Source organism: Lepisosteus platostomus, chromosome 25 (genome assembly GCF_059453375.1).
Source record: "Lepisosteus platostomus isolate fLepPlt1 chromosome 25, fLepPlt1.hap1, whole genome shotgun sequence".
Taxonomy (NCBI): Eukaryota; Metazoa; Chordata; class Actinopteri; order Semionotiformes; family Lepisosteidae; genus Lepisosteus; species Lepisosteus platostomus.
Genome location: NC_142635.1, coordinates 14,625,578 through 14,646,893, shown reverse-complemented (window position 1 = coordinate 14,646,893; position 21,316 = coordinate 14,625,578). Strand labels below are relative to the sequence as shown.

The following is a 21,316-nucleotide window of genomic DNA, read 5'->3' as shown; positions in this document are numbered from 1 at the left end:
CAGCAGTTTTCCCGTTTCCGGCTCCTTCCCGAAGCGAACTTCACTTTATTTGGTAGGAAGGGGAGCGCTCGGCCGGCGTCAGGCCGATTCCCCTAGCAACACGCGCACGAGCGAGGGAGGCTCTCTGATTGACAGCTGCAGTGTCCTGAGATGGAACTGGAGATGTATATCAGCGGGTCGTTTATATAGCAGAGGCTCCGGGGCACTTGGTGCTCAGTTCATTAATAACTACTTGCGGTACGCGCTGAACACGTTGAGACACCAAGGAGCAAGCAGTGTCTCCGAAGAATACTACCAACACAGAAACGATTATTGGAAACCGCTTTTAACGCACACGTCTGATTTTGTTTTCTTTCAGTTTTCCGTACATGTTAATTTCAGATCTACTTGTTCAGTTTTTTTTCCAATAACATTCTGTGAGGAGAGCACCGGTCCTGTACAGCGGGCGATCATGCACTGCCAAGCCGAGTTAAGACTCTCGTCTCCCGGACAGCTCAAAGCAGCCAGGCGGCGCTACAAGACCTTCATGATTGACGAGATTCTCTCCAAAGAGACTTGCGATTACTTCGAAAAACTTTCCCTGTACTCCATGTGCCCCTCTCTCATTGTCAGACCCAAGCCTCTGCATTCGTGCACGGGTAAGTCGGACTTTTCTGTTTTAATAAATTGTCTTTTAATTGAGGGACAGCAGGGCAGAGACCCGCTGGTGTGACACCGATTTTCTGTTTTGTCCCGTTCTGGTGGTTTCCGCACTGGCACTGCGAGCTCAGCAGCAGCTGCAGTGTGTGTTGTCTTAATGGCATTGCTGGTTGGCATTGTATTCTGAAAACGATACCATTCTCGAAGGACCTACTCGGGACATTATTATTTCTACCATGAGATAATATATATATATAACTCTCATGTATTCAGTTAATTTTCCATTATTGATACTCTTACGTGTTCATGCATCGATTAAGATCTTTCAACTTAAGATGGACTTTTTTTAAAAAAAAACAAAGTAGTAAATATATGAAGATTTGAACTGGTAACTCAGGACCACTGACAGTTAAAGGGGGGAAAAGGAGAGCACATGGTGTGGTATTCACAGAGACGCCTGCTTTATACAGTAACTTCAACTATCGTATTTACCGATGCATCCAGAACGGTAGGCAGGTCTCGCCCACTTGTTGCAGAAAACCGATGTATGAAACATTATGTAATGCTGAGAAATATGTTTCCTTGTATTGTTCTTCTATAAATATATTGCTTATTAATTTCATACAAATACACGGTTTTCAGATGTAAAGTTGTGTATTTTCAGTTTGTGCGGACCGTCGCTTGCGCAGAAATACAATGACTTTAGTGAAAGGACGTTTACACTTGTTAGCACCATGAACATCAGAACAACAAAAGAACATAAGAAATTATTCCTAACAATAATAACCACCCGTAGTTACGAAAATCCGAAGATAACAGGCGGACGAAACGATCAATGTCAACAAAATCGACAGAAATGAGCCAACTTGTATATTAACGTTAAAAATAAGAGCAGCCAATAACTGCGACGGCACTGTCTGCGTTTACTTTAGTTCTCAACGCCATTGAAAACTAAGTTTCCGAAATTTCCGTATTTGCCGAAACACAACTTTTAATGTGGCATCTTTACTGTCTGATGAAAATATAGAACAAAGAGCCTAAAGCACAGGAAGGCAACCTGTCATACTTACAGGATCTCGCTGTACATTTTCTAAATTATTCCAAATGATTGCTGATTGCTCAATGTTTCTCTTTCGTACATTCTAGTTAAACCTGTTACTTGTCAAGAAATGCCAATAGCGCTATCCGGAGAACACCAGGCCTATTGATTTATCAGCAGCGCAAGTCGTTCCAAACATTTCCAATACAATGTCACCTTTTCAATATACAGTACACAAAATTGCTGAAAATCGGTCAGTTAAATGCAGTGTCTCTGATCACTGATTTTAAACGGCTTCAGAAGAAAAACACTGAGCGCCGCTTTCACTTTTGACAACAGATAAGATTTCGAAGCTGCGGTTAAATGCCGATAAAATAACTTACAAACCCAGACATCACTTCTGGAAGGAAATGCAGAATTTCTCATTAAGTAGAACATAGGGAATGAAGGTACTTTGTAGCGCAATAACAACAACAACAACGATAATAATAATAATAATAATAATAATAATAATAATAATAATAATAATAATAATAGTGCCTTTTACGATGTATCACCTCGAGACACTTTGCAGTAAACACTGGTATAATGAAGAGTACACAGCGAGTTTAAAAGCACATTTTTAATGTGCTTTACTGGCACCAATATTTAAGAGCTGATGCAGAATTTAGAGATCTTCTATTTCTGGCCAGCACTGAAACATATGTAATTACTGGTTTTGCCTGTTTTTTTGTGTACTTTCCAATATTATATGTTTCTTCACTCTTTAGGACTTAATTAGGACTGATTTTCACTCTGAATTTCACACTTGAGGTCATGTTAATGTGTCTTGAAATTCTACAGCTAGAGGTGTCAACATAACACTGTACCTGGATGGAGAGGGAAAGGAAGGGTTAATGTTCTTAAAGCCGTATTTCTGCTCTTTTGTGTACAATTTACTATACGGAGGCATGATGACTGAATAGGTCAATCTGCCCTGTTACTATTAGTCAAATAATAATTTGTTAAATAATCTGAGATATAATTTGGACAGCCGTCTTTCGGATGAGACGTTAAACCGGGGTCCTGACTCTCGGTGGTCATTCTCGATAAGAGTAGGGAGTTATCCCGGTGTCCAGGCTAATTTCCCCCCTCGGCCTTTACCGTGCCCTCCCAACTGTCCCCATGTGTGACTGGCTTGCACTGGCCCTGCGATGGACTGGCGTCCTGTCCAGGGTGTACAATGACTTGCGCTCGTTGCTTGCCAGGTAGGCTCCAGCTTCCCGCGACAATGTATGGTATAAAGTGATTTGGCGGATGACATGACATGATATCATTTGGACAGAGATGCTATTGCAAATCAGCCGCAAATAAGATGTTTCCATGAAATAGCATGCATTTGTAATTTGTTCAGCTATGTAGAACATGATTGTTGTATTTTGTATGCATTTGCTCGGCTGTTATCCAGGGAGACGTGCAGTGTTTACTGTATTTTACGATGAGTGTATTTAGAAAAGACTACAATTGAAATAATCCAATATAACTGAATAAAGGTAAGCACAGTAACACAAGTGGAACACCAGTCTTGCCCCCATAAAAAAAGGAAACTGTAAGTTCACATACAGTAGGTACAGTAGTGTGGATCCTAAACAGCGATGCAGGGACGCTACACATTCTCAGTGCTTACATGCAATATGAAACAGCTACTGTAGGATGTAGCCGCGTACTGAGAGGCTACAGGTGCGGGAAACAATATAGTTTGTTTTCAAAATCACACCAGCCCAAATCTTCCAAACATGCTCTGTTTAACACATTGGCATACAGATAAAAAGTGTTCTGAACACATGAAGCAACACGTCGTGCTACGAGAACATTAGTAATTGAATGGCAGCAATTTACTTGACTTTCATTTGGATGGACAAAACAAAGTAACAAAAACCAAGTAAAATAACTATCACTGGGGAAGGGGAGCACATACGTATTTTGTTGTATCAGAAAAAAATTACAATTGTACTGAATATATTCTCTTGACTCTTAGGTCATGTTTTACTTTATTGATGAGGCTGACCTGAAACCAGCACTGCTCCTGTTAACGCCACTCCTGTTAGAAACAAAATGTCCCCACTTTAACACTGGTTAAGTCAATGTCTACTGAAAAAGATGAACTTAATTGCCTTTTGGGATGAAGGCTCTGGCAAATGCCACAAAGTTGTTATTTTTCTCTGTAATGCTGAGAATCTTAGATTTTAAACTGAGACAAATGCAATCATTTTACATGCAGTACATTTATTAGCGTTCCTTATAATGAAGGACATTTCATATTTTTACAGATTAAAAAAAAAAAATTGTTCAATGACAGAAATTAATTCCCCCAAGGAAATCAGCAGGCAATACAGTATGTGGGCGGTGCTGACTGGCATGAGGAAGACTGGCTCGTCTTGGCCTGGACTGTCCCTTGTCTCCAGCTTGTTTTGACAGAGCTGAGAAATGGTTCCTGAATTATATGGTGATGCCAGAAAGTAACACTCTTTCTGCTGCTTTAATATCACCACGTTTTCTGTTTTTCCCCTCATAGTTCATCTATTGCTTCCTGGGACGGCTACAAAAATTCACACACAACATGCAGCAAGCTTTCCGCAATATAAAAATACTATTGTAATGATAATACAGTAGTTAGCGATTTAAGCCTTTAATTCAATGTGTCGGTTTCAGGTGACAGTTTAACCCCAAGAGCTAAAAAGTGTGGCTCAGCAAAGGGGAATAGGGCATCAATTAACATGGAATTGTTTTTGTCCTTAAAATAAAAGGAGGAACTTTGTTGTAAAAATAGTTCAATTATCTCATTTGGAACCATTTATTTTTAGCAAATAGTCCTCATATCCTAAATATAACCTCCAAACACTTTTGTCCCCCCCCCCCCCCAGACTCATTCAGTAGATGTCAGAAAACAATACTAATGACAGGAAAACAAAAACACAAATGATATTAAATCTGAGTGACTCCACTCTGCCCCCTCTCCCCAACAGAAAACAAACAGAAAAAAAACATTTCTGTGATTTGGTTTCAAAAGAAATTTAATTAACCCTTTTTTATGCTTAAAAGGGGATGAAGAAAGATGAAATGTAATTCATGAATTCATTTTTTCCACTTTCATTGACAAATCTAAAGTAGACAACAAAGTGAACAATAAAACTTTGTGTCTCACTGTCACAGTGTATTTTTCAACTAAAGCATCTGACAGTGTGGCACACAACACACACACGAGTGCGTAGATGAATCTCACTCCCTGGCAGTTCTGGACAGAGAGGCCCGCCCTCTCCTTCTTCACATCTGCACTGAGAGCACAGCGCTGCTCTGTGGGTCTCCCCCAGCCGTCTTCCCCTGTGCCGAGGGCATGGAACCCCAGCTGTCATACTGTATATCTGGTCTAATCAACTGTACTGTACTTTAACATTGCTGGAGCAAAATCCAGCTAAAATAATCAAATACAGGGTTAGTCAAAATGCTGTCGACAACTTTGACAGTTATTACAAATTAATTGCATGGGTTACTGTGACAAAAAAGGTTTCAAACAAAGGCATACATTTCAAAGTTTCTAACAGTTACCTTACAATCCTTCGCCATCCGTGGAGAAGAAAACAAAACTTTAGTAAAATAACTGGCATTTATACTTGTCGACAATGTTTTGACTAACCCGGTATTATTAATAGATGAATTTAACTCAAACTGAATATTTTAAAGGCATTTTGGTATAACCAATGCACCAGTTTTCAGTTATTTTAAAAATTGTGTATTTTAAACCTAATTACCAAGTATTACTCTAGTTGTACATACACCGTGTCGCATTATTAACTGATTCTACAAAGTGCTTACCCATTAAAGCCACTTTATAAAATTAGGAACAACCTCAAATTCAAAATGTTGTTTGCAGTAACAAAACAAAACACTGGAAAATAACTGGATATATAAGAATAATTTTGTTCAATATTTATCTGTTTTATTCACATAAACGGAACTATTCATATGCAAGTTTAAGTACATATAGTAGTACTTAAAACACACTCATATAAATAGTTACTTTTTAAATTCTGAAACTATCGTTAACTGCCAATCTAAAGGACATATAAGTACAACAGAAGGTCATGGGAACAAGCAGCAAACCTAAGGGAGAGAGAACTTTATTATAATCCTCCAGACTAATGTCTTGATCTTATAGTTTTAAATTATACCTAAAACTACAGTAGATTCCTAGCTACTGTACATATTCCCAACTGTTAACCCTTTGTTATAGTGAACAGCTTAAATGATAGCATGCATGGGTCACACTTACAAGAATTACAAATAAAATGTGTAAATCTGTTTACTGTACTTTCCTAGGTGTTGAGAGATACATTTGGTACCGAGCATTTTAAAAAGGCATTTTTAATTCAACCATCTAGAAACAATCAGAAAGGGTTTAAATAATGCATTTTTATTACAGCCTTACTAAAACCTGTTTGAGATCCTATCTCTGAAATGGCATCCTGACTGATATTAATTTTAGAACTAACATTTCAAGGGAAAGGAGCCTCACCTTTCCAAAGGAAAATGGTTTATAAAATATTAACTTAAAGAAGACCAAGTTCTCAGTTACTTATTTTATGGAAGGTGTGTGGTTACATCTTTCTTTTTTTGTAGGAAAGGAATTTCACAGTCTGGTGTTAAGCAGTATTTTTCTCTTATCGTTACTGCTACTATTACTATTATCAGTGTTACTACAATTGTTTTTGTACTTTAAAGTCACTGTGGTAGTAAAAACACTTGATTCAAAGTAATGAAGCTTTCAATATTTGCATATAAAATATTCCACACATTTTTGCTATTCATTTAACATTTTCTACTGATCACAAACTTTTGTCATTTTAAAATTTTGAAACGGAAATATTTTCACACTGACATTAATTGTTCTCGATTAGAGGTTAACATTTCTATGCCTTTATGAAACATGTAACAAGCTGTCAGAGAAAAGGAAAAGATTAAACATGGGAAAATGTCTGAAACGTTTCTACACTGTTAGGTGTACAACCACAGCAATTTGCAGCAAAACTAACATGAATGACGGGAAGATTCATCGTTTGTAAAGGGAGTAGAACTGAAAGTAATCTAACAGCAGTGAGACTGGTACTTTACCTTTGATCACAGAGAGGCGTGCTGGGAGATAAAAATACATTTACCAATACTCTGGTATCATTGCTTCAGGCCTCACCGTGTGCTTGAGGGCACTGTAAGAGTTTTTGGCAGCCCTGCACCATGTGGATAGAGTAACATTTCAAGATTCTGGACACAGTGTCCATCATTTCTTTGAAGCCGGGGAGAGGGTGTGAGACACTGTATATTCATAAACTTTGGTGGCTTGTATTCCCAGTTTAGACTCTGGCAGGCTCAGAGGACCTCCCTTTCTAAAGGCCATGAGCCCTAACTCCACTTCTTGTGTTCAGAGAAGCATGTGCAGTCTCAGGCTCAGGAGAGGTGTAATGAGCACAGCCTCCAGCAGGTGTCACTGCCAGACAGTGCTGTTAAGAAGTGAGCTCCAGAAGGGGGGATTGCATCCTTGCAGTACAGGTAATGTGGGGATCCATTAATAAATGGGCAAAACCCAAAAAAGTTTAGGAAAACTTCTAAAAAGCAAAAGGTTTAACAGAATATAACAGCTCCTTCCTTGGCCAACTCAATCGTCTTCGTTCCCACTTACTGTATGTCAGCCTCTGTCACCACTTCATACACTTTCCCTCTTCTCTGTTAATTCTTTCATCCTCAGTCACATACTCATAATGTAACACTTAAAACTTGCTCATTTCATTTAGGGGATTTTAATCCATGTCATATGCAGAGAAAAAAAATCTTCTAAACTAGGACATTATTTTGCCTTGTTTACACATCACTGCAAGATTCTGGCTCATTTTGTATAATTAAATAACTCAGAATTGTTGCGTATTATTACAAAAATAAACTGAAGTATTTGGCAAAACCACACAGAACTCAAGGCCTTAGGATTTTACTGGGCAAGACAGAATGTTTCTTTTAAGTTAGCTTTGTTATTAGCGTTAACTGCATGGTTCCAGCTGGTTAATGAAAAGATTAATTTACATGGTGTAACTAACCAGATGTAATTATTTTAAGTTGTTTTATATTTTGGTCCATTTCCAGAACATACATTTGTAGCTTCACTTAATGCCAGTTAATAAGCAAAGTACCACAAAACAGAAGCAAAAAAAAAAAAAAAACGAGTTACAATTCAGCCCTGGCTTCTTCTGAAAGTCACTTACTGATTTAAAGTGATAATGGGAAAAACTAGGACCCCAGTGGATCAGCACAAGGCAGGAGATAAATGAATGGTGGAACACAGGAAGATAATATTTCATTTGGCAAGTCATCCGTCATCAAAACCCAGGGCAAAGCTTTTAGTGGCATTTCTGGAAAAAGGTAGGGAGATAACATCAGCGCTGGAGTGATCTGACATGACAGCGCGATGAAAAATGTGCAAATAGGAAAGTGAGGCTGCTGAGCAGAGGTCGATTCAATGGATTTCATTGCTACAGGGGAGGGCTCCGGGGGGAAAGCGCAGATACCTGTCCCTCTCGCAGAACCTGCAGTATAATCCTTTACCAGGGGAAGGGCTGACACCAACAGCAGCGAAACACAGCCAGACCCCGACACTAAATCAGATCAGAGACAGGCCTCTCTGTCCAAAGTTAGAGACTATTACATATATATCATGCTGAAAGGGTAATCACTTTCATCATAGCAATAGAATTATGGTGTTTACCCATTTCCTTGCTTTACAGAAAGTAATAACCTTATAGTAAAAATAATATTAGGATATTTTATGTATTTTTATTAAGGATATTTTTATGTACTATAGTTTAGGCTAAAATATTTATGATAAGAATATCTAAATAAACAAAGCAGGCAAATGATACTTAAATTACACACAGCTTCACCTTTAGCTTGTGCTTGATGTAAAAGTGCTGCTTTTCACCTTTACGAACTGCTTAACCACACACTGATGTAGCCTGACAATTTGGGATCCTTCAACAACATTCACCGAATACCTGGACTGATAAACTACCATCACCCAGATGAGCAAACCCAAAAAAAACACTTCTGTCATTTGTAAACTTTTCTTTTGTTCACGTGTCATAGTGACCATGGACGTGGTCCAGAAATAGCGCAGTCTTTACATGTGATTTATCACGACACTTCTATGCTTTATAATATGGTCATTCTGGAAGAACAGTTCTGTATATAAAAGCCAGGCTTCCTCAATGATTCCACAATCAGGATCCCCATCAGGGACAGGCTGACACTTTGCAGATTTCCTCTTACTCTCTAGTACCAAAGAGCCTGCAGTCACATGATGACTGGGGATAGGAACAGGATATACAGGTCTAGTGTGAGGCCTGATATATCTCATTTACAGTACATTGGTAGTGTATTTTCATTGCCAATAAAAAATGGAACACAGAAAATATTTAAAGCTTTAGTTTTCTGTAGTACTGGCTACACAGGAAGGAAGTTGATACTGTAACTTGCCACTTCATTTTTGGGTCATGTTACATGTTTGTCTGAAAATTACTGTGCATCCTAGTCTTAGGTATAACGCAAGTATCCTGGTAAGGATATTTGCACAGCACCATGTTTAAGGACTCAATATGTTATCCTTAACTGTTTCTCTTCGCAAATGGTAAAAAGAAAACCTGTGAACACTATTAGAGTTCTGGAACATCTTGAAAACAGAGCCAAATAAACTTGCTCTTAGAATTTGACCCCTAATCATGTGCCAAACAGCATGCATTGCTTTAAAATCCCCCAATGACACCCAACTGACAGACTGCCTGGCTCTTCAAAACTGCAGTTTGACACTTGCTGACAGGCAACAATGTCTTTTCAATATGACACAAACACCTGATTTATGAACTTCAGAAGCAAGTGATGGAGTCGACATGTAAAAACAGAGTTTTTACAGTGCTGGAAAATCAGGGGAGGTGCAAAGAATTCCGTAAAGCACACTGGGATGGGTTTCAGCTAATGTGATACACACAGACAAAAAAGCTGACTGACGCTCCTACTGAGCTGCAGTAGAACTGTATCTGTTTGGCAGGGAAATTAAAATAGCATAAAAAACTGATGATATATTGGAACATTTTTATCAAGTTTGTTACCCTTTGAAAGAATGACTAATTTGATCAACTACATTTAAGGCCATTTCGATAAAAACATAACTTTTTATTAGATGTGACAGTCAAGATTTTAGTGCACGATGATCTTAGTATCACAGTTACTGACTAGTTTTATCTTTCAAAATCCAATGAATAATTTAATTTATATTTTTCATGTGCATGATGCAAACGCCATGTGTATGTTTCATAGCTTTCTACAACATAGATTTTAATATGTGGGGAAAAATAACTCACCTTCTGTTACCACTGTGTTTTATCCATAGCTACTGGTTATTAGGAACCTTAACCAAACTTCCTGCTTTGTAACGAAAATTAATTAAAAGCAATGGAATTACACTGATCAAGGCAGGCTGCCGGCGCTCAGATTCCTTCTGACTTACATCGCGTTGTGCACAGTGAGAAAGAGATGTATGTTGAGACTTGCAGCTCCTAATGATTCTCCGAGGTGGAATATTGGATGATGAGATAACCAATGCCAATGATGTCATGCTCCAGACAACCACAGTGCTGTCGCTGGGAGCGAGAGAGCAGGGAGGGTACGGGCTACAGCACACACTGAGTCATCTGCACGTTTACCCCTCGGCACCTTACACATGGTGAATTATGAGATTACAGCAACTGATTACCTTCCGTAAATAATTTATTAATCTCTCATCACCTGAAGTACCAGACTGCTGTTTGTGTTTTCTTTCAACGAAAGGAAGATTTATTTATAGTGGGGAAGACATATTTTAAAAGTGATTAGAATAAAAAGTAATAAATAATAATTGTTTGTCATTCCTATAGCGGTTTTCTTCCCAAAGGATCCTAACCACTTAAAGAGCGGACTGTTCATCCAGCACCTATCTGGTGAAGCATGGCAGTTATCACATAGGCCCAGAGGGCCCACTACAGAGTGGTTCAAGTACAGAAGTAAAAAAATCACTTTACCAGCTGAATTAAGTAGGGATTTTAAGTAGTCCAGATTGTGCAAGGCCACAGTGAAATTTAGCCATGACACCAGAGATAACTGCCCTATTCTTAGGAATAATGCCATAATGTTTTTAATGACCAATCAGTCAAAACCTCGGTTTCATGTCTCATGCAAAGGATAGTACCTCCTACAGCATACCTTCTAATTCGGTATTCAATTTTGGGCTTGTGCTACCTACAGGTCCACTAACACCAACATTAGCAGCAACCTGATTTTCCTTCAAGATCTCCCATCCATGTACTGATCAGGGCCAAGCTTGCTTAGCTTCTGAGGTTTGACAAAATCAGGCTACAAGGTGGTAACACATTGTCATGACAGTGACATACACATTTACAACAAATGTGACAAGAGCATATACTGTACCACAAATACGCTTCTTTCAAAGTTAATGCACTTTAGAAAGCATGTTTTACAAACTATATATTTTTTAACATAGGTATAATATCTGAGTATTAGAAATATGTCACTCAATTACTTAAATTCGCAGAATGTAATGGAAAAACAAAACTACACTAGTAGTTTTCAAATTATGCAAGCACGAATTAAACATACCATGCCACATTATATCATACAACACATTAAAATAATTACTGCCCACATTAAGAGAAAAGATTGCACAATTCTAACTGTCCCATGGGTGTCCTAAGAGACAGATTTCTGCTTCTGAGTTGACATCCTTCTGTACCATCAATGGAATTGCAAGTTAAGCTACCATAGATAAAGTTATTCGTAATGAGGAGACTTTTGTTTTCCATTTTAAAGAAAGTTACAGCCTATGAATTAAAATGTGCTGGTTCTTCAAGTGCACATTTAATTTTATTACAAGACATTTTCTCTCCATTGAGGCAGGTTTGCCTTTGATATATTTCCATCCTATAATCGTGTAACTGGCAGGGACTGGGAGTATTCATCCATCACCCCTGGGGTTGCAATGTTTAAAACATGTCTGTTTCTTGGATGTTTTTCTTGAAAGTGGTAGCACCCAACCAACCTACCAGCACAAATGAAGAACAACAGACCATGCTGCTTTCATCTGTAGTCATGCTTGAAACAGTAAATGACACATCAAGGCGTAAAGGCAAAACTGTCTTGGACACAGAATTGACTGATCAAAAGTTGCACCTTGTATCATACAGCAGTGAGTTGGCATGCCTGTCTGTGCACTTTTCTGCTCACTCTAGTGTAGAAAAACTAAGTACATATATGTCATTTTTAATTACACATGAAGGCCACTCTGCCCATCACCGAGACTTAATTTACACCAAGGGAATCATTCTTGGCCTCTTCAAATGCCTCCCTGAGACAACTGCAGCTTTTTATTGACTATGGCGTCTCACTGCCGTCTGCGAAAACTTTGAAAACAAGAAAAACATATATTTTTTAAACCCTACCAGTCAGATTTATAGTCTTTACTATGAGCACTCCAGATCTAAGTACACAGATGAGTCATATATCTACAAGCATGAAAAAAAAACATTTAACTGACTTCACAATGTAAGACATGCTGCGAGTAACTCCCTTAACACCTGGATTCTACCTGCCTGTATTTCCATGGAAAATAATGAAAAACTACTGCCCCAACATATCACTTGATCCACAAAAGTTGTCCAAAACAACTTTTCCAATACTTGTGTGTTAAAAAGAAAAAATGATTAAAGTAAAAGGCTAGATTTTAAATTCTAACTTTGAGCCTAACATAAAGATTGAAGGTGGCTGAATCAGAATTGGCATTTTGTATAAACCATAAAAGACACATCTGAGGTAAACAAGAATCAAAATCACACTGAGGAATTCTCAAATGGCCTCATTTTCAAAAGAAAAACACTGCAATAAAGATCAATTTTAGTAGCATTTTACCTGATTGTTTTTTTTTCTATCTTACATCTGAGCTCACGTTCATAATTCCCTTCCTAATAATACATGCCTAAAATACATCATTATAATGTCATTTCACAAGAGTAAAATGAAACAGAATTTTATCAACATGGTGAAATTTGTTTATTAATTATAAACACATTCGAAATTGAAGCACATTGATTCATTTCTATACAAGTCTCAGCGAAATTTGCTAAACTCTGAACTTTTCTCAAAGGTACTGTGCTGCTCTCTGTGCTTACCACACAATTTACATAGTAAGAAGGCAAACTGGCAATAATGAGTTACAGGTTTACGAAAGTGAACTATGTTTAGTGGAATGGAAGTGTTGATTTTTACATAACACATAACATGGCATGGTGTTGCTGCTGTTTTGCTTGTGTGCTTAGTCCATGGGAGTAGTTCCAAAACATTAAGCACCAGATCAACATTCACGCAGTCCTACATGTTGCTGAACAGCACCCATGTGCTTCATGTGATGGCTTGTGCAGACGACAGTGAATGTACAGCTGGCCTTGTGTTGTGCTTACAGGCCCCTCGTCTCTCCGTGCCTACCCCCTGCTCTCCGTCATCACACGCCAGCCCCCCAGCCTCCCCCACCTGCCCCAGCCCTCTCCCCAGACCCGGGTCCCGCTGCCCCTGCTCTCCCCGTCGCCGAACGGCCTCTCCAGCTCCCGCCCCGAGCCCCCCGCCAGCGAGACCCCCGTGAGCATCAGCAGCGAGTCCGAGACGGAGCAGAGCGCCCCCCGGCTGAAGAAGCCGCGTCGCAGCCGCACCATCTTCACCGAGCTGCAGCTCATGGGGCTGGAGAAGAAATTCCAGAGGCAGAAGTACTTGTCCACTCCAGACAGGTAAGCGAGCGGTGCCACTTTTTATCCGTGGTACAGAATAGCACCTGGACGATTACAGAAGAGCCGTGTGTGAGTGCGGGGTCTCTTGATCAGCCAATCAGAGCTGCAACTGTAGCTGCCCGAGGTGGACAGCCTGGTGCCTCTAGAGAGAAATTGAGAGAATGTGTGTCCAGTCGTCATCTCTGTTCCCTACCATGCAAGTGTAAGTGTAGTCTTGGTGAGCTAGACTGATTAAGAATTGGGAACTCTGAATTGTGAGGGTGGGTAAAGAAAAACACTGTGAGGAAGGTTTTCTCAGCACAGCCTGCCTTCAACACTTACATGTTTTCCAGTCTGTTCCTGAAAACATTCCTTAACTTTACTGCAGTGAAAAAATACTGAAAATCAAATTCTTGGTACTTTTTTTTCTGAAAAGACTTAAAACTTTCATAAAAAGCCCCTGCACCATTGAGATCTCACTCATGAATAAGCTGATTTTCATGCTTTTTTATTTAGACTTATTATTAACTGTCAAGGATTATTGAGTCTTACACAGAACAGCCTGGGAAAATGAGACATAAACAAAGTGTTTCATCAGTGTCGCTTTTTTTTTCATTTCTTATAAGATCACACAGTCTTGATTCAGTGTTTGGAGTTCATAGCTACTTTATTAATGTAGTTATGATCTCATTTTAAAGTCATACTTACATTGTAGTTAGAGTGATTAATGCTTTTCTTAGATTTAATGTGTGGTTCACTATAACCATTTACTGGAAACATTTCAAGCAATCACACTGTTCTGAGACAAAGTTTAATTAAAATCCCTCTTGGGTTTTGAAAGCAAGAACTTTTTTTTTCAACCTACCCTACAGTTAAAAACGGGAGGGAAAAATATACGAATTATGAGTTACATTGCCTGCCATTATCTTACAAAATGGAAAATAAAATGTATTGAGTTCATGACCATGTCATATTTTTCACTTGCCTTTGAGCACATGTGGTGTTTTGAATGCATACCAAATGTACCTCAATATTTACACTAAGATACGTTTAATTTACTTATTTAAATTTGGTCAATAAACAAAATAAAAATTTTCCAGGGAAACCCAAATGGATTTTCTCAACAACAAAGCTAGTATCTGATAACTGGCCATACTGTGTGTGTGCACGTGTGTGAGTGTATGTGCACTGGTGAGTGTGAACGTGTATGATATGAATGCACTGTACATTCAAATTAATGTGTGCATGGTTGATATGTGTGTGTGTACAGTATGTGCAAGTTTAAGTGTGCCCTGTATGGGTGTATGTGATGTGTGTGAGAGATCACGTGCACTTAAAATGCTCATGGGGGTACAGTGATGAGCATGGTTTATTGTCGGGGCTCAGTCACAGGGCTGTGGTTATTCCAGTATCATCACTATCAATATTAGAGAGTCAGGGGAGGGTAGTCTCACTTTGGAAAACTGAAACACAACAGTTTCGATAAAGACTGTAAAGAGCAGCGTTTGTGTCAAGTTTCCACCTGCCTTGTAAGCTTTGGGAGTCCTTGTCTGAGGTGAATTTTGACTCGGAAAATGGGAATGTATTTGTTGACTTAGTTTTCATGGCAACGAGTTGCAGGTGTATGTTACTCCTGGAAAATTTCACATAGTCCCAATATGACAAAGCACACCTCTCTGTCTTAGCCTCTCTCCACTCCTTGTTTGTTTGGGCTTCGGCAAGCCAATGAAGGGGCATGCTTCTCAAGTGAGATAATGGCGTGGGCAACACAATGGGTGAGATTGTGACAATAAGCTCGGGGAGACAAAGCCAGATATCATGTCCAAATCAGACTCTGGTGTAATGAGATTATTACATTTTGAACTCGCGAAAAATATTCATTGCAAAATTCTGAATGTTGATGTCCAGCATCAATTACAAAAGGATGGATGCACCCCTATTTTAAAGTACACAAGTATTCTCAGGAAGAAAATGCCATCGCACAGTCTGAAGCTCTGACTCACTATTATGACAACAGTGAATTAAAATAACAATAATAATCTTCCAAACATAACAATGAAATTATTATTCAATACCACCATCATCCAAGTATTCACAGTACGTGCACTACACAATACACTGCATAGAATGAACCCTTAAACCTGACAAAGTGCTTCAAGTGAGGTCAGCTAGAATAATTTATCTTTTCTGTTGCTCATGTGGCCAGCAGTGTTTCCCTACAGAGAAAATTAATGATGATAATTGGCTGTAAGGCAGTGCAGTCTTACCCATTTGTTACTATTAAGTACTAAAGTAAGTGCTTGCTTCCACATTTCATGTACTTTTGTCATCTCTTAAGAGTTCACAGTGAACACAGAAATAGGATTGATAACAGACATTTGGAGTGCCAGAGCTTTTAATTTTAACCTGGTAGTTTCTAACCCAGTGCATACCTTTTGCAATGATCTATATTAAGTGCTTTAAGGGTCATCCAACATGACTATGTTATACTGGCCACAGCAGCAATCGCTACCTCTCCGGGGGATTTCATTAAAGGAGATAAACTCTCAGGGCAGAAGATTTTGATTGACTGACTGAAACAGAAAAGGAGGGACTGGTGAAGGTCGAGTGGTAATCTCCTCATTTCCTGAAGATATTTCACTGCAGTTAAAATAAAAGAAAGATCACAGTACTCTAGGGCAAAGGTGGAAAATCTTTTAATTAGAATGCTAAAAAAACACAAAAGAGTGCTGAATTAAGCTATTATAAATAAATAAAAGAAAGCCTTCGATTATTTTTTATGCCCTTTCTTGTCCTCGTTCAGTATTCCAATCTCAGCTACGCTCTCTGTTCCTGGGAACTGGGCATAGCTGCAGGGTATTATATTGCTGGCAAACTGATATTTTAATTAGTCATGGATGCATGCATGTGTTCTGGAAGTGTTCTGGGCTCCATCGAATGTTTAGCGATGGGAGCTTTGATTTACTTATTTTATTATCTGCAGATGTGAAGGCAAGGACTCCCCTGGGTCAGTGTTTGTCTGTTCATTCCTCTGCCAATAAAAAGCCAAAATTCAAATTTACAACCTGCGCAAATGTGATCACAGAATCTGACATCCTCCCTGTTCTCAATAGATATGACATTCCGACTACACAAAGGCATACTCATGCAGACTGCTTTGTATACTACAGTTACTTTGACAGCTCTCAAGATAAGAATCAGGTCTCTGTTTGAATAAAACAAGAACAGACTTACTTAAATGAATTATAAAATCATTTTTCATGTTATTTTATCCATATTCTTGTCCGTATTTTGTATGTTTTATTATTTTGTTGAGTGGTCTGAGCCAATGTACAGTAGCATGCCAGCACTTGTACTAGCAGGGTCATTCTAAGGACTAGCCTGGGAATAGTAGCAGAGAAATGATAAAGATGAGCTGCTGATGTGGAGGTAGCACAAGAAACACAAGATTATAAAAAGTGTGATCAGTTCATTTGTTTCCCACCAGGCTGGACTTGGCTCAGTCCCTGGGGCTGACGCAACTGCAGGTCAAGACCTGGTACCAGAACCGCCGCATGAAGTGGAAGAAGATGGTAAGGCTGTTATGCCACGGTGGCCCAGAAGACAAAGGGAAGGGGGTCATCAATACCACAGACACAGGGGAACATGCATGTCGACTTTCTACTGCGTCATTGTCACAGAGCATAATGAAAACATGAAAACAAAATTGAGAAATTAATGTTATTTTTGCTGCAAAAAGTTTTTATGTCGTAAAGTAATGTACATCCTGAGAAACAGGTTCTGGAGCCTCTAGTTATTGCATAAAGAGCCTTAGAGCCTATTTTACAAGTGCTGTCTAGATTCATTTTATTTTTACAAATTCTAATCCACCACAACCCCATCATTATCCTTCAAGGTGCTCAAAGGAGGCCAGGAAGCCCCCACGAAACCTAAAGGCCGCCCTAAGAAGAACTCCATCCCCACGACGGAGGAGATCGAGGCTGAGGAGAGACTGGCACGGCAGGCAGAGGAACAGCAGGCAATGAAGGCAGCATCGGGCCAAACGGAGGTGCCAGCTTCCCAGCTGCAGGATCACAGCGCATCTGCTGCCGACACCAGCGGCCTCCCAGAGCCGGAGCCCCCGACGCGAGAGCAGGCTCCTCTGCAGCAGCAGTTAGAGAAGCCATCGTCAAGCTAAAACAGCCAACCCCCAGTTCTGAGGAAAGACTCTAAATCACACAAGCACTTAGTGTCTCGGAAACACTGCGGCACAACGGACACCGTGACTCGACTACTGCTCCTCACGCCTCTGTGCTCACTAAGGTTTGATAAAGGCCAAACTGGAAAGTACAGCAATGACTGGGGGAAGCGACTGCAGCAGAGCACTTCTGAGAATCTTCCAGCTGTTGTAATTAATGTCTCCCCGCACCTTATGGAAACAGAACTCTGTTTTAGTTTTTTACATATGACAAATCTCTGCTAACATCAAGTCTACAGAATGTCCACCAAGTGCTGTATATTTTGCCTCTGCCAGCAGAGCCCTGTGGGTAATTCCATTAAGTTCCGCCTCAGAGATCAGTGTTTTATTGTGCATAAAATAGCACTGCTACTCCCTAATCTTCAGACAAACTATTTTTACTGGGAAAGGCCAATTCCCAGATCAGGTTTGTCTGGCCTGCAAAGGCTAAACTGTTGGCGTTTGTATATTTTCTTCACATTAAAAAATACAACGCTATTCAAGATGTATTTATTCAGATGAAAAGAAAAATTGAACTGATAACAATAACGAGCAAAGAATTACTTTCCTGTAAAGTGAATAATGCAAAGTATTATATTCAATATGGGAAGATTTACAATATTTGAAAGTGTTTTAATGGCTTATATGTACCTAGATATGCCTCTGGCTACAGGCTAGACTGGAATGATGGGTTTTGAGATCTTCTATGTAGATAAAACAACGTCAAGAGAACAGAAATTAACATTGTACTTTAAAACGTGCCTTTGTTCAAAATCCAAACACAAAGTGACAATAGTGATATGTTTGTCCTGTTAAGGTATTGGTTTTAAGATTATATTTCTTTTGGTAAAGATGATTTGTAGTCTTTAAGAACAAAAGTTAGGTGATTCCACAAAGATCTGTCTAGTTTGTTCAAGAATTCTACTGTTAGTGGGACATATTCATTGGAAATCAGCGACTTAGATGTACACATGTACACTGCTTAGTGTGCAGAAATGATCACGCTGTTTGAATCAAATGTGTCTTTCATACCTTCCCGTTTGTAAGAGCTACAAAGGAACAAACGTGGCTTATTTTCACGCTGAAAAGAAGAAAGAATAAACACTGTTTTGGTGTCAGGTCAGGTAAAACACCTGAAGAAGGCTCAACAGCAGAAACGTTTTTTTCTTTCTAGCTTGTTCATTATCATATGTTCATACTGCACTTCAGCCAAGGTTTCACAATGCTTTCTGTAGTTTCTTAAGGTTTTAAATGGCTCCAGTTTACTACACTGAATATCATGATATGCCCCAGAGAGATGTTTCTAAGGAAAACTTACTGTAATACAGGATGGTGAAAAAAACATGAAATTACCAGGAGTGTCCAACCCTGGTATTGAAAGGCCAGATACTCAAACCTGTCTACAAGTTTTCGTTGCAACTTAATGGCCTAAAGCAGTTCATCACTGACTTACCCGAACCATCACCTGATCCTCCAACCCACAGTAAAACTGAACCACCTCTGAAAGACGTGTCATACATTTTCCAACATTTAGACCTGTACCATGCACGGGACAAGCATAAACAAATATCATATATGTAATAAAGTGTATGGTAAAGTAATTGTGTAAGATAAGTTAGGAAAAACAAACATTAAAATGTTATACCAGTTACCTGAAATATCTAATTTTGATACTTAACAAGAGGCTTTTATGGTTAATCTTTTTGTGATTGTTTTCAAAACTGTTTTAACAATGAAAGCATAAGGGTTTTATTGCCTCAGTTAAAGCTTCTTAAGCTGTCAGAAGCTCAGAAATAAGAAAAATGCTCCCAGCCAGCCATCAAGCTATGGAAACTGCCAAACTTCTGAAGGTTAAAAAATGATTTCACTCCTAAGGTTGTGGCACTAGCGCTTCAACCAGAGCTGACTGACAACCTACTGTACAAACTCCCAAACATGAAAGTGACCCGAACTGCATGTCAGCAGCTTTTCCCATTTGGAATATGTTTTCATTTGCAATTTTTGTTTTTTTGTAAAGAACAGAAAAATCTATTTTTGTCTCATATAAAAACGTATAATATTTTTCTGATGTAAATAATAAGCTTGTTGGGAAAGCTAATGACTTATTTTAGAAAGACAAAAATGTTTGCTGAGAATGTGTTAATGTGTTCTTCATGGTATCACTGTAATTTCTACTGTATATGCGTGACTGAGTATTTAAAACCATTTAATAAAAACACATAAATGTTTTCACTTTGTCCTATTTAAAACATGTATAAAATAACAAATATATCACATTTGCCAAATATTTGATTAATTAATTATATTAATATGGGACTCAGACACTGCAGTATAACAGGTCAAATAGTTTTTATGAGTTATCATCCACATATTTATAAGGTTTGAACAGAATTAAAGGAACAAGCAATCAGGTGCGCTCTCTAGTTTTTAATTTAAAAAGTTAAGAAGTAATATTTTTCTTATCATTGCTATTATTTCTCACATTATCTTTTAAGTACACCACACATATTAAGTCATTGGGATGAACAGACAACTATTTCTTAAGTTAAGTGACTGCAAGACTAGCCACAAGGCACCTGCTTAATCTTTGAAGTTATACCACCATTGTTTTCAATGAGAACAAATGAGCAGAGCTGTTTAGAGCAGGCAAATTGAGCCCTGGGGAAAGGAAAAGGAAAGGGATGGGTCCAGTGCTGTCACCCACAGGTAATGTCCTGAATTTGTGAGAAGCAGAGCTCATTTAGAAAGTTACCCCCTCCACTCAGGACACTTTGCTGATATGATCCTAAATAAGTGAAGGAGAGGTGGAGCAAGAAATATGTGTTTCAATGGGAAACGATGAAGTCCCAAATGCACATTTCTGAAGGGATACAAATCACTGCACACTGACATGAAAACTCCAAATTGTTGCTCTGCTTAACTGCCAGGACAGTGAAATATCATACAGCCGTGATGAATAGCATCTGGCAGTGTATCCAAACCTATGAAAACTAAACAGGAATCAAACACAGCAGCCACTGTCACATACTGTACAACCATTAAAATCAACACTTGTAGTGTGTTGGACCCTTCTATGTAAGGTATCGATAACGTGCCAGCCCATGGGGCAGATTTCCTTCTTACTGATAAATGAGGCTTTTCCGATATGTGCATCAAACTGTGCTGTCACAGCCTCTCGCAGCTTGGCGTCAGCTATCCTCAGTTCCAAAGCTGAGGTGACCCTCAGTTTTGGTGTTAACCTCCTCCAATAGAGGAGAAGGACCTTTTTAATTAGATCAGTCAGAGCACCTCAGCATTTACAAGTTGTTTTGAAGTTTTGTTCTTTATTATGTTCACTCACTGTAGTAACCCGGTGATTGTGGCTAATCAGCTTTTCAAGAAATACTTTTTGGATCAATGTAATACTTCAGGTCACTGGACAAAAGCACTACTGCAGAGAACATTTTCTACCTTCAAATCTGAGCTGCCAGCCTTTAGTTGCAGATGCTGAGAACTGGCATATATGCTACTTTGCTGTATAACTGCAGGTTACAGCAAGCACACGCT

At 38.9% G+C, this 21,316-nt stretch overlaps 1 protein-coding gene and 1 long non-coding RNA gene across 3 annotated transcripts in view; one reads left to right on the top strand and one right to left on the bottom strand.

Moving 5' to 3' along the window:
- Nucleotides 1-21,316, bottom strand: part of LOC148641188 (uncharacterized) — a 108,195-nt gene that overhangs the window by 11,832 nt on the left and 75,047 nt on the right. Inside the window, exon 1 of one of the 2 annotated variants that reach the window (XR_015930390.1) lies at nucleotides 1,710-1,882. The exons of the other annotated variant lie outside the window; for it this stretch is intronic. This is a non-coding gene — a long non-coding RNA (uncharacterized LOC148641188). Of the gene's footprint in view, nucleotides 1-1,709; nucleotides 1,883-21,316 lie in introns of those variants that run through there. 2 annotated transcript variants of the gene reach the window in all.
- barx2 (BARX homeobox 2) lies at nucleotides 38-19,998 on the top strand. The gene is made up of 4 exons (XM_088619949.1): nucleotides 38-638; nucleotides 13,257-13,575; nucleotides 17,042-17,126; nucleotides 17,450-19,998. Exons 1-4 carry the CDS (start codon nucleotides 452-454, stop codon nucleotides 17,729-17,731), a joined length of 873 nt encoding a protein of 290 aa, XP_088476075.1. The 5' UTR covers nucleotides 38-451; the 3' UTR covers nucleotides 17,732-19,998.

Coding starts and splice junctions, on each gene's coding strand:
- barx2 (XM_088619949.1), top strand. CDS start 452: ATGCACTGCCAAGCCGAGTTAAGACTCTCGTCTCCCGGACAGCTCAAA. Junction 13,576..17,041: donor TACTTGTCCACTCCAGACAG/GTAAGCGAGCGG, acceptor GTTTCCCACCAG/GCTGGACTTGGCTCAGTCCC. Junction 17,127..17,449: donor GCATGAAGTGGAAGAAGATG/GTAAGGCTGTTA, acceptor TTATCCTTCAAG/GTGCTCAAAGGAGGCCAGGA.